We start from the raw sequence: 12,411 nt of genomic DNA on the forward strand, positions 1-12,411 counted from the left end.
TGCTCCAGCAGCAGGTCTAGAGAGGCTTTGGTGAGGAAAGGCCCTGTGGTTTCTGTGTTGTGTATCTCTGTCATTCTTGGGAGGTTTCAGCTCTTTCTGTGATTCTCTAGGTCTGATGGTAGAATGGTCAGAAGATGATCTGCAAGAGGGGAAAAGAATCACTGTCCCAGAAGATATTTACAACCAGGGCTGTGTGAAAGATATAGATGAGGGCTTAGAGGTAAACACAGGGCTTGGGGGTGGGGGGCAAGATGCTGGAACCTTCTCATTGTCCTGGTAGCATGGAAACTGTCTACCTTCTAAAGAGGTCTGTCTGTCCTTTGCCCTCAGGTGGCTGAAAAAATTGGTTTTCCCTTGATGATCAAAGCATCTGAAGGTGGCGGAGGGAAAGGAATCCGGAAGGCAGAGAGTGCTGAGGACTTCCCAATCCTTTTCAGACAAGTGAGCTGTTCTTGCTGAGTATTTTTCCATACATCTTTGGGAATTGTGTATGTTTAGTTGTTGGCCACTGGATTATTTTTATTAGCATTTCTGTGTCAGAAATCAAGAAGACACTTGTGGGAGCTGACATACTGCTGTGCTGTGTTCCAAAGCAAATGTTTGCATTTTCACACACAGAAGTCCATGGTTTGGGTTGGTCTGTACACCATATTTCCTTAGATGTTTGATCCTGTGAATCCACCTGACTTTAAATGATTTCAGAGACACGGGGCCAGAATATCTATCTGTTTGTGTCTATATTTGTCATCTAAAGATGGGACGTTTTGTAAATGTTAGTAGTCTTAGTATTTTTAACATTTCCAGAAGATTCACTTTTGTTATAGGAATGAACCATGTATTTACTTATTCGTAGCTGGGTTTTCACTTTTAAAACTTCGTGCCTATTATAGTTTCCCACTGACAATGTTTAAAAAAAGGTAAACTAATGATCTTCTCGTTCTTAATGTTTTAGTATTTCTAGGGTTTCTTCTAGATTTTGTTCACATGCATGTTTTGAAGAGTCATATCATTTTAAAACATTTGTTTTGCACAATGCTTTGTTTTACATTTAAAAAAATTCTAAATTGTAGATCACAGATATGTTTTCCATCTTATTGCAGTCTTTACGATTATTTTGATGATTGGATAATATTCCCTGTGTGTCTGTATTATCAAGCCTTTCCTTTTTTGTGAAATGTTAAGTTTGTTTCCATTTCTATTATGAATAATACTATAATACATATATTTCATAATATATAACATATATTCTATAACATGTAACAATACTTAGCTGTTTTTTTCTTCTTAATTATGTTCTTGGGTAAAGACCACATGCCAAGGACTTAGTTATGTAGCACACACATGCACTTGCAAAAACATGTCAATAAGTTGCTTTCTAAAAAGATTTACCAAGTAAACAGCTGTGGGTAGTATATGGGTGTTCTGGAAAGTAAGTGGTTTCACTATCATGTGTCTCCACTGGGGTGGATAGGTTTTTGGGGTCCTTTGTGGGGGAGAAGAAGTTCTACTTACTTGAAGGTTGCAAAGGTAAAAAAAAAAAAAGAAAGAAAGAAAGTTGCAAATGTAGTATGGAGTCCCCATCTACCCTTCATCTGGTTTCCCACTGTTAACATCTTCTGTTAGCTATGCTGTGTTTGTCACAACTAAGAGATTAACAGGGATACTTTTCTATTAAGTGAACTCCAGACTTGACTCAGATCTCACCAGGTTTTCCCACTAATCTCCTCTTTCTGTGTCAGGATCCAGTCCTGGATCCTCCATTACATTTGAGGGTTGTGTAGGTTTTAAAGTCTTTCTTTTTGGGCAGCCCAGGTGGCTCACTGGTTTAGTGCTGCCTTCAGCCCAGGGCATGATGCTGGAGACCCGGGATCAAGTCCCATGTCAGGCTCTGTGCATGAAGCCTGCTTCTCCCTCTGCCTTGTATCTGCCTCTCTCTTTCTCTCCTCTCTGAGTATTCTCATGAATAAATAAAATCTTAAAAAAAAAAAGCGCCTTTTTTTCCTCCCCTTTCTTTAAAATAGATGTTACTTTTTAGGGCAGTTTTCAATTCACAGCAAAATTGAAAGTGCAGAGCTCCCCTATGCCTACTGCCCCAACATGTGCAGAGGTGTCGCAAGAGCGACAAAAGGAAACTTTTGATTATGTGAGTGCAACATGAAAATGTTCTTATGAGAACATGCAAACACTTTAGGGATATGTTAAACATAAAAAAGGAAAATTCTCTTTTCATCACCACCTCTGAACTCCTCCCAGATGTAATCAGGTGACAGTTGGGTTTCTTTCCAGCACTTTGTATATATTTTTAAAAATTTTTCTTTTAAAGATTTTTTTAAAAATTTAGAATAATTTCTATACCCAATATGGGGCTTGAGCTTACAACCTGAGATCAAGAGTTGTATGCTTTACTGATTGAGCCGGCCAGGTGCCCCTCAATTATATAGGCATTCATACAGTTCTGTTTTACTATTTTTCATAGAAGTAGGGCCATCCCATATATTACTGCAGCTTGCTTTTTATTTTATTTATTTATTCATTTTTTAAAAAAGATTTTATTTATTTATGCATGAGAGACACAGAATGAGAGAGAGAGGCAAAGACATAGGCAGAGGCAGAAGCAGGCTCCATGCAAGGAGCCCGACGTGGGACTCGATCCGGGGACTCCAGGATCATACCCTGGGCTGAAGGCAGGTGCCAAACCACTGAGCCACCCAGGGATCCCTGCAGCTTGCATTTTAAAAGGAATTCATAGAAATCATTCCACGTGAGCACTTATTTTTATACTATGGTTAAGAATTTCATCATTAAGGAATTTCGATTGCCTTTTAATGTCAAAAGAATGAAATAAGTCTATCTAGGCTCCACCATAGACAGCTAGCTGAGAGAGTACTATTTAAGGAGGAAAAGAAACTGCAGGACAGCATATTTTGGTTCTGTTTTTATTCAAAAGACATTATGTATATTGTATGTGTTCCTGTACGTATAGCAGAAAAACTGATGTGTACCCAGTTCTTAGAGCACGTTAACTTAACCAGTTAACTATTAACCGCATTAAACTCTTACCCAGCATGTGCCCAAAGCTTAACAGCACATTATCTTTAGGAGATGGGATTGTGGGGGAAATCCTACCTTCTACATTATGTATTTTGACAGCGTTGGACTTAAAACATCAAGGAGAATGGCATGTCTGTGACAGAGGTAAAACAAAGTGAAAAGGTCAGCAGAATCATGGACCTGTCTTCAGAGGATTTCCCACTCTGGCCCTGGTCTCCCAGGGAAGAACGAGCCACTCTGCTGTCCCTGCAGGTGCAGAGTGAGATCCCCGGCTCCCCCGTCTTTCTCATGAAGCTGGCCGAGCACGCCCGACACCTGGAGGTCCAGATTCTTGCTGACCAATATGGGAACGCTGTGTCTCTGTTCGGCCGTGACTGCTCCATCCAGCGCCGGCATCAGAAGATCATCGAGGAGGCGCCGGCCACCATCGCCATACCGGCTGTGTTCGAGTTCATGGAGCAGGTGGGCTCTGCAGAGCTCAGTGAGGGGATGCGGTGGGTAGCTGCAGGGAGAGCCATCCCACCCAGCCAGCAAGAGTGCCCTACAGTCCACATGCCAAAGTGGGGTGACACCGGGAGCCCATCATAGGGAGTGTGATCTCTGAAGTTCCGAAAGAACTCATGCACAGCAGATCCTCAGCATTTGGTTGGGGTGCTAATAAGCCACCATTAAGACGATTCAAGAAAACCACCGGAAACCCTTCAGGCTCTGTGTCTTTACAGTGTGCTGTCCGCCTGGCCAAGACTGTGGGCTACGTGAGCGCAGGGACGGTGGAGTATCTCTACAGCCAGGATGGCAGCTTTCACTTCTTGGAGCTGAATCCCCGCCTGCAGGTGGAACATCCCTGCACGGAAATGATTGCCGATGTCAACCTGCCAGCCGCCCAGCTACAGGCAAGGAAATGGGCCCAGAGCCTTGGGGTTTCTTCCACCCAGGATGGGGTCCCTGTCCTGCTCATATGAGACCTTCCTGCCCCTCTCTTGGCTGGCTGTCCCTGGGGAGTAAGTGTTTTGTTGTGTGAGTAGCACTGGGAACTACACAGGCTATGAAGTGGTTGGTCACCTTTGTTGGGCTGTGTATCCCTTTGAGAAATGGGCAAAAGCCCATTGAATTTCTCCCTGGGGGAAAAAAAATTATACAGTATGCAGGGGGTTTTCGTGGATCCTCTAATGGCCATTCCCAGACCCCTAATGGCCATTCGCTCAACCTTTTTCTCATTACCGCCCTCTAAGAAGCTTTTTTGGATACTTTCCCCGGCTCTAATCTCTCCCTTTAGGAAATTTTAATACCACAGATACACTGTATATGTTTTTATTGTAGATATATCTGTGACTTATACATACAAAGAGTAAGATAGTTTAATACCCAAGAGCAGATATTTGCCTCCTTGAGGGTCAGTATCACCCCCATTGAGAACTCAGGACCCAGAGTTAGGAACTCCTGCACTAACAGGAACTCTAATTTTTAAAATATATGTCTTATGTCTTCCTTCCTTCCTTCCTTCCTTCCTTCCTTCCTTCCTTCCTTCCTCCATCAGCATTTTTATTGTTTTCTATTTTGTCTTTTTCTTTCTTTTCTTTTTTTATTTTAGTTTGCAAAATTTCAGGAATATTACAAGGATAGTACACTTCACATCTACCCCCTGTGCCTTGACCCACCAGTCGTTAGACTCTGACACATTCGTGTTCTGTTTGTGTTGGTATAATTTTTTGGCTTAACTTTTTGAGAGATGTCTTGATGAGAACCTTTGTGGTACTTTGCTTCTAAATACTTGAGTCAAAGGATCTCCCAAGAATAAGATCATTCTAAAAAAAAAAAAAAAAGAAAGAAAAGAAAAGAAAGAAAAAGAAAAAAGAAGAAAAAATGAGATCATTCTGGCACAATACCATAATAAAATGATGATACTCAGGAGATAAAGTACTGATGCCACCATGCATCTATCTGTAATTAGAAGTATAAAAATTTTAAAATATAGAAAATCTAATACCACATTAAAATTTTTGCCATTGTCCCAATACTATCCATTTACTACTGTTTTTGTTTGTTTTTAAAATGCAGGGTTCAGGGCATCTGGGTGGCTCAGTGGTTGAGCATCGACCTTTGGCTCAGATCATGGTCCCAGGGTCCTGGGATAGAGTTCCACGTCAGGCTCCCCCAAAGGAAGCCTGCTTCTCCCTCTGCCTATGTCTCTGCCTCTCTCTCTCTCTGTCTTTCATGAATAAATAAATAAAATTTAAAAAGATAAGATGAAACAAAATAAATCAAATCCAGGGTCCATTCTAAGACTTCACATTCCATTTCATTGTCATGACTTTTGAGTCTCTCATCTGGAACCTCTCCTCAGGTGTAGTTTTCTGTTCTCAGTGCTGGCATTTGTGAAGAGTTCAGGCAGAAATTTCCTCAGTGTGGTGAGGAACTCTTCCTGGTGAGAGTCCCTGAAACATTTTGGCAAGTCATCACACAGGCAGCGGGGGTTCCTTAGCAAGTCACATCAGCAAGGCAAAGAAGGTTAAATCTGATCACTTGGTTAAGCTGGCATCTGGAATTTTGTTCTCATCCCTCAGGACCAGCTGTCTGAGTCCTATTAAAACCTCTGCAGCCAGACACTGTCACTCCTCACCTTCCACATCACCAAGAATCTGTGACTTTTCTTTGATGTGAGCATTTTCTTGTCATGTGAGGTTTTCCAAAAGTTGTTTCTTTTCCCAGTGACACTGTTTGCTCCCTGGCGGGGCAGAGTCAAACCTTGTGTCTTATTCTAGCTTTGCTTCTCCTGCCACTCTGTCTCATGGTGTTGCCTGATGAGTAGGTACTCGGTACACCTGAAATCATTCCCTGCACTTCTTCTTCTATGGTATCTAGCCATGTGTTTGGTGTTTGGGTGCTCATGGGACTGATAGTCATTGGGTGGATTTCTCCATTTCAGATTGCCATGGGAGTGCCACTGCACCGGTTGAAAGATATCCGGCTTCTGTATGGAGAGTCGCCATGGGGGGTGACACCCATTTCATTTGACACTCCTGCCAACCCTCCGCTCGCCCGAGGCCATGTCATCGCAGCCAGAATCACCAGTGAGAACCCCGATGAGGCAAGTGGTGGGGGTCCCCACGCCTGCCATCTCCAGTCTCCCGGTGTGGGGCAGACCCTGAATGTTAGCCTTAGTTGTGACGCCCAGGCTTCTTGGTGTACAAAAAAGGACACCGTGCTGTGGGAAGGCACACAGTTCATTGATGGGAAGCATGTGTCAGGCACCGGGCAGATCCCTTCATGCATCTCCTTGCTCACTTATGTGACAGTGCCACTGCTAGGCAGCGTTCCCCTGCACTACAGCTTTGAGGTTAGGGTATTGCTTTGTGCCTGGGACCTGCTAGGCCCTGACTGAGCCCCATTGTTGGACCCTATGGGCCACATCCATCTTTGGGATGAGCAGCCAGGTTTAGAACCCAGGTCCTTGGTTTTCTGGTCCCTTGGACTCTTTGCTGCCCCATAAATGGAGTCTGGTCCCATGTAAGGAGTTCCTTAGCGACTTGTTCTTTGTGTCTTAAAAAAAACAAAAAAAAACAAAAAAAAAACAGCCAGCTGGCCTCTGTTACTTTACATGCTTACTTATGGTTGATTGTCAGACAGCTTCCATAATCTACCACAACCTAATTGTTTAATGATTACATTCAAGATACTCAGGGTGAGAGAGAGATATGTCACCCCCCAGCCCCCTTTTAATGAAAGGATTGTAAACTGTATCAGCTTGGCATCTTTGGCTGCAAACAACGGACTCTGGCCTGGACAAAGAAAATGGGAAATTTTTTTAGGGGATTGATGGCTTGTTTATAGGTGCTTGGGAAGATAGAGGATTAAGAGTGGAAATAGCCTCAGCCCCTGAAATTCTCCATCTCTCAAAACAGATGCCTCCGTTACACACATCAAGAGCCCTAATCCCAGCGAGAGGGTCCATGTCCACCCCCTCTTACCAAAATTATGCTTAGAGGGATGGTCCTTCCCCCACCACCAATAGTAAATTAGGTGTGTGTTAGCATTGAATTTCTTTATCTGCTGGAATGTTCATAATCTGGAATTCAAAATCCAACCCCTCTTCTCTTTCATTTAAACTTTTTATGACTGACAATGTCAAGCTTATAAAATCAGAATGTACCTTCACTCAGCTCCATCTTGTGAACAGCGTTCACCCATATTGTGTCCATACCTTCTCCCCCCCATCCCAACTTGGTTATTTATTTTTGTAGTTTTTTTTAAAATAAAAATTGCATGCGTGCATGGACTTGCTGATGTGGGTATACCCACAGATAGATACACCTGCACCCCTAGTGGGAGATATCAATGTTCTATTGATCACAGTAAGCTTTTGGTTGTCATGGGGGTTCTTGGGTTTCCCTATGATTTAATTCTGATGCAAGTATATCTGGAGTGATGGTTGTTATTTATTTTTTCTCTCATTTTGCTTTTGTTTTCTTGGCTCCAGGGGTTTAAGCCAAGCTCCGGAACAGTTCAGGAACTGAATTTCCGGAGCAGCAAGAATGTGTGGGGTTATTTCAGCGTGGCAGCTGCTGGCGGCTTACACGAATTTGCTGATTCCCAGTTCGGTCACTGCTTCTCCTGGGGAGAGAACCGGGAAGAGGCCATTTCGTTAGTATCTCCCTCCTCCCCTCCTTCTTTCCCTCCTTCCTTCCAGAAACTAAAAGCCTGTGGCTTCAGATGCAGTAGAACTTCAGAAGATAGAGGAGCGAATCACAGAGCAGACCCTATCTTAAATGCCCTTTGCTGAAGTCCAAAGGCAAGGTCTGCCCTCTTCCTGTATCTGAGATTAAAGTCAGAGGAGCTCATGAGCTTGCCATGGTCCTTTGGTCTTGAGCTCCTTACAGGTTGCACTTGGAGGAGATCCAAAGAATGTTCAAGGGGTATCAAAATTTAAAAGATGCAAAGTACATAGCTTTTAAGAAAAAAGTGTGTGTGTGATATCTTTAAGCCTACTAAGTAGATCCTGGAGAAGCCCACATTGACAAAGGGGTTCTTGAGTCATGAAACACCCACATCTTATATTTCTCCTGCCTTGTCCTGAGTGTAAAAAGGTAAATACCAGCTCGCTTCATGAATAAATGTTCTTTTTTTTTTATGAATAAATGTTCTTGTATGGATGAATAACTATCCTTTAGACTGAAAAAATCCCAAAGTCTTTGTGGACATTTTGTTTAAAAAGCTTTATAATTGGGATGCCTGGATGGCTCAGTATGCAGAGGATGCGACTCTTTCTTTCTTAAATTTATTTTGAGAGAGAGAAAGCACACATGAGAAAGGGCAGAGGGGGAGGAAGCAGATTCCCCACTAAGCAGGGAGCCCGATGGGCTTGATCCTGGGACCCTGAGATCATGACCTGAATGGAAGGCAGATACTTAATCGACTGAGCCACCCAGGGACTCTGAGCACAAGACTCTTGATCTTGGGGTTATAAGTTCAAGCCCCACAGTGAGTGTAGCACTTACTTTAAAATAAAATCTTTAGGGGTGCCTGGGTGGCTCAGTCAATTAAGCATCTGACTCTTGATTTCAGCTCAGGTCGTGATGTCAGGATCATGAAATCAAGCCCTGTGTAGGGTTCCTCGCTGAGTATGGAGCCTGGTTAGGATTTTGTCTCCCCCGACCCCTCATTTTCTCTTTCTCTAAAAAAAAAAAAGTTTTTTTTTTAATCTTTAAAAAGATATTAAATAACAAAAAGTCATGAATTGAATTGAGTATGGTGATTTTGATGAGTGGGCTTTCTTTGCCGGCTTTATGTAATTCATTGTAATCATGCTGAGTGAAAACTTGAAGAGGGAGGGAGGCCAGCCAGTCCAGCCCACTCTGATGGAAATGGCCTGTGGCTTGTTCCATGCTCTGAATGACCAGTATGGACTTCAACAGAATTCAGAGGGAAAATTCTGGCTTGCTTGCTTGCTTTCTTTCTTTTTTTTTTGAAAGAAAACAAGCGGGGAGGGACAGAGGGAGAGGGAGAATCTTAAGTAGGCTCCCCACTGAGCAAGGAGCCTAACACAAGGGATCTCACCACCCTGAGATCATGACCTGAGCCAAAATCTTATTGGATGCTTAGCTGACTGAGCCACCCAGGTGTCACTCTAGCTTTTGCTATTATTGTCAGAGTCTGATAGGGGGACTGACTATGCCAGTTACCCCAGGACTGAGGGCTTCCCAGGATGTGAGATTTCTCACTGCTAAAATTGGGCATGTCCTGGGCAAAGTGGGACAAATTGGCCACCCTTGAGCCCAGTAGCTTGACCCTTACATGCAGACTCCAGTGCCATACTTGACTTCCATAGACTGTTGATGTGCTCATTTGACCTCAGAGCATCTTCATTTCCCCACCCCTGAGCTGGGGTGGTTCTTGCCCTTCGGCCACACTTGATCAATGCATGCATGAACGCCATGACAGGTGTTAAAACTCTCCTCTCCCAGGAAGGGAATTTTTCTAATGCCTCCTCTTTCCGGTGCAAAACACTCTCCCTATGACTTCATAGGGAGTGAGAGGTTCAGGCCTTCGGACTGGAGCCCTCTTTAGGGGGAGATTTTCTGGGAAATGGGTGGTGGTGACCGATAAAGCACATGCAGACAGGTGACCGCCACAACCTGGGTGGGGTAGCAGTATTGGCCATTCATAAATGCACTCCATGCATACCCAGCAGAGCAACTGTCTGGATGGCGAGGGGGTGGCATCTGCTCTGGGGATTTGAGAGGTCCAGCTGGAGAGAGGCAGAGCGACTGGCAGTGGTTGATAATAATTACAATAACAGTAATTAATCATATTCATAGCAGCTGACCTTATTTATCTGCAACTGTGTACTTTATATGGATTGTCTCATTTTAATCCTCAAGCACCCATGTGAAGTCAGGGTTATTTCCCCATTTTCCAGATGGAGAAACTAAGGCTTAAAGTGGTTAAATCACTTGCCCAAGATTGCCTGACCCGTACATGCTGGAGCTGAGATTGAAACCTGGACCATTGGACTCAGCCTCCTCTCTCAACTGTGCTACTCTGGCTCTCTGAGAACCACGTGGGGGCTCTGTTGTCTCATATATTAATTTGGAAAACAATCCATATGCCTTTCTCCTCAAGGAACATGGTGGTGGCTTTGAAGGAACTGTCCATCCGGGGTGACTTCAGGACCACTGTGGAGTATCTCATTAACCTGCTGGAGACTGCAAGCTTCCAGAACAATGACATTGACACAGGGTGGTTGGATCACCTCATTGCTGAGAAAGTGCAGGTGGGGAGCTGCCTGCTTCTCCCCTTGGGCTCACAGAGCATCCCCTACCCCCACCCCCAGCTCCCCATGGGCTTGGTCCCCACTGACCCTGACATGCAGAGTCTTTCCTAGGCTGAGAAGCCGGATATCATGCTCGGGGTGGTGTGCGGAGCCTTGAATGTGGCCGACGCAATGTTCAGAACCTGCATGACGGATTTCTTGCACTCGCTGGAAAGGTAGAGTGCACAGATCATTTATCTTCCCCTGGTGGGAGGTGCGTTAGTGGCAAGTAAGGCAGGTAATCAGCCAGCAGGCAGTTAGTGAATCCCTCCTATGTGCTTGCCTCCGCAATTCCTCACATGTGAACCCGGGCTGCCCTGGAGGAGGTCGCCAGGGATGGGATTCTCCAGGCAGTGGGCAGACAGCTGTGTGCTTATTCCTGGTGACTTGTGTAAGGTACGTCATGGTACTCGAGTTCAGAGAGGAGGTGCATTTGAGAAACAAAGCAGGTGACTGGTCACCTCTGCAAATGTTCCTTCCAGACCCTCGCCTAATCAGATGTGACCAGTGAAGTGGAACAGCAGGGTAGGTAATGGCCAGGTGCTCACTGTCAGGATGGGCCAGTGTTTCTCAGCCCCACAACCCTTGACATTTAGAGCTGATTCATTTTTTATTGCAAGAGGGGGCTGTCCCATGCACTGTGGGAAGTTAGCATCCCTGGCCCTCTGTCCACACTGTCTCCCCTCTCTCCACCAAGAGCAGGACCATCAAGTGTGTCTCCAGACATTGCCAGATGTCCTGGGGTAGAGGCAGAAATCACCTCCAGAGACACTGTGATAGGCAAATGAAACTACCAAAACAAATTTAAAAAGAGATGAACAACAACAACAACAAAAAAGACAAGAGATGTTAGGGCGTGGTTATCATGCTTACACATGCTTACACAGTTGCAACGCATGAGCCAGTTTCTTTCCTAAGCATGTGGCACAATTCCCATGGAGGGAATTTTTCTGAGAACAAGCATTATGGATTTTGCTCCCTGGAAAGCCCTTTTTAAATGTCTCACCTTTCAGCCAGTGCTATTTCCTTAAGTTCTGAACAATGTCACATCCCTTGCCTTTTTGTTGGATTTAGCTTTTTAAATACAGCCAGGTGTGTTGGTGCTTAGGCAAGGCAAAGAGCTGAGTGATTTGTTTAAATCCAGGGGGTGGCCCTAGAGTTCTCGTTCTTCCCATAGCTGACCCCGAGTTTGTCTTTTCTTTCAGGGGCCAAGTCCTTCCTGCAGCTTCTCTGCTCAACATCGTGGACGTGGAATTAATTTATGGAGGTGTTAAGTACATTCTCAAGGTGAAGGACCCAGGTTTTTCGGCTGTCTCCGCGCTGGAGGCTGGTGGGAGTTTTTATTTCTGGAGTGAACTTGCTTCTGCCTGGGTCCTGGGACTCCCCAGGCAGTCCCCTGCCCTTGAAACTTGAGCAACTTTGGGTTTTGGAGCATGTGGGCTTGTGCAATACACACAAGGTATAGTGGAGCATGTGTTAGTGTCATGGGGCTACAGAATACAGAAATGTATCCTCTCAAAGTCTGGAGGCCAGAATCTAAAATCAAGGTGTCAGTTGGGCCCTGTTCTCTTTGAAGTCTCCAAGAAAGGCTCTGTCTCATGCTTTCCTGGCTCCTGGTGGCTGTGGGGCAGTCCTTGCTGTTCCCTGGCTTGTAGACTGTCCCTCCAAGCTATGCTTCTGGCTTCATATGGCTGCCTTTTCTGTGTGTGTGTGTGTGTGTGTGTGTGTGTGTGTGTGTGTTCGTGTGTTTGCATTGTCTTCTTGTGTGTCTGCTCTGAAGAACACCAGTCAGACTGCATTTAGGGTTCATTCTGCTCCAGTATGACCTCATCTAACATTTGCAAAGATGTTATTTCCATGTAGAGTTGTTTTGGAGGTGCCAGGAAGGATGTGCATTTAGAAGGGGGGTGGGGACAATACCAGTCCAGTACAGAGCATGAGCAGGTCCTTTGCTGAGCTGGCATAGTGTGCGGGTTCATTTCTAGGGGCTGGGAGGCCATATCTGTCCTGTGTCTCTGCACTAAAGATCAATGTGTGGCTTTCTCATCTGT

General features: G+C 44.7%; 1 protein-coding gene across 7 annotated transcripts in view; it reads left to right on the top strand.

Annotated features, from left to right (window-relative positions):
• ACACB (acetyl-CoA carboxylase beta) overlaps positions 1 to 12,411 on the top strand; it is a 129,665-nt gene that overhangs the window by 53,931 nt on the left and 63,323 nt on the right. For all 7 annotated transcript variants that reach the window (XM_055322198.1, XM_055322200.1, XM_055322199.1 and 4 more), the window contains 9 exons: positions 111 to 220; positions 331 to 441; positions 3,304 to 3,513; positions 3,774 to 3,944; positions 5,978 to 6,139; positions 7,529 to 7,692; positions 10,171 to 10,321; positions 10,433 to 10,536; positions 11,566 to 11,647. In XM_055322198.1, coding sequence (XP_055178173.1) covers positions 111 to 220; positions 331 to 441; positions 3,304 to 3,513; positions 3,774 to 3,944; positions 5,978 to 6,139; positions 7,529 to 7,692; positions 10,171 to 10,321; positions 10,433 to 10,536; positions 11,566 to 11,647 — 1,265 coding nt within the window. The remainder of the gene's footprint in view (positions 1 to 110; positions 221 to 330; positions 442 to 3,303; positions 3,514 to 3,773; positions 3,945 to 5,977; positions 6,140 to 7,528; positions 7,693 to 10,170; positions 10,322 to 10,432; positions 10,537 to 11,565; positions 11,648 to 12,411) is intronic.

Source organism: Nyctereutes procyonoides, unplaced genomic scaffold (assembly GCF_905146905.1).
Source record: "Nyctereutes procyonoides isolate TBG_1078 unplaced genomic scaffold, NYPRO_anot_genome, whole genome shotgun sequence".
In the NCBI taxonomy this organism is placed as follows: domain Eukaryota; kingdom Metazoa; phylum Chordata; class Mammalia; order Carnivora; family Canidae; genus Nyctereutes; species Nyctereutes procyonoides.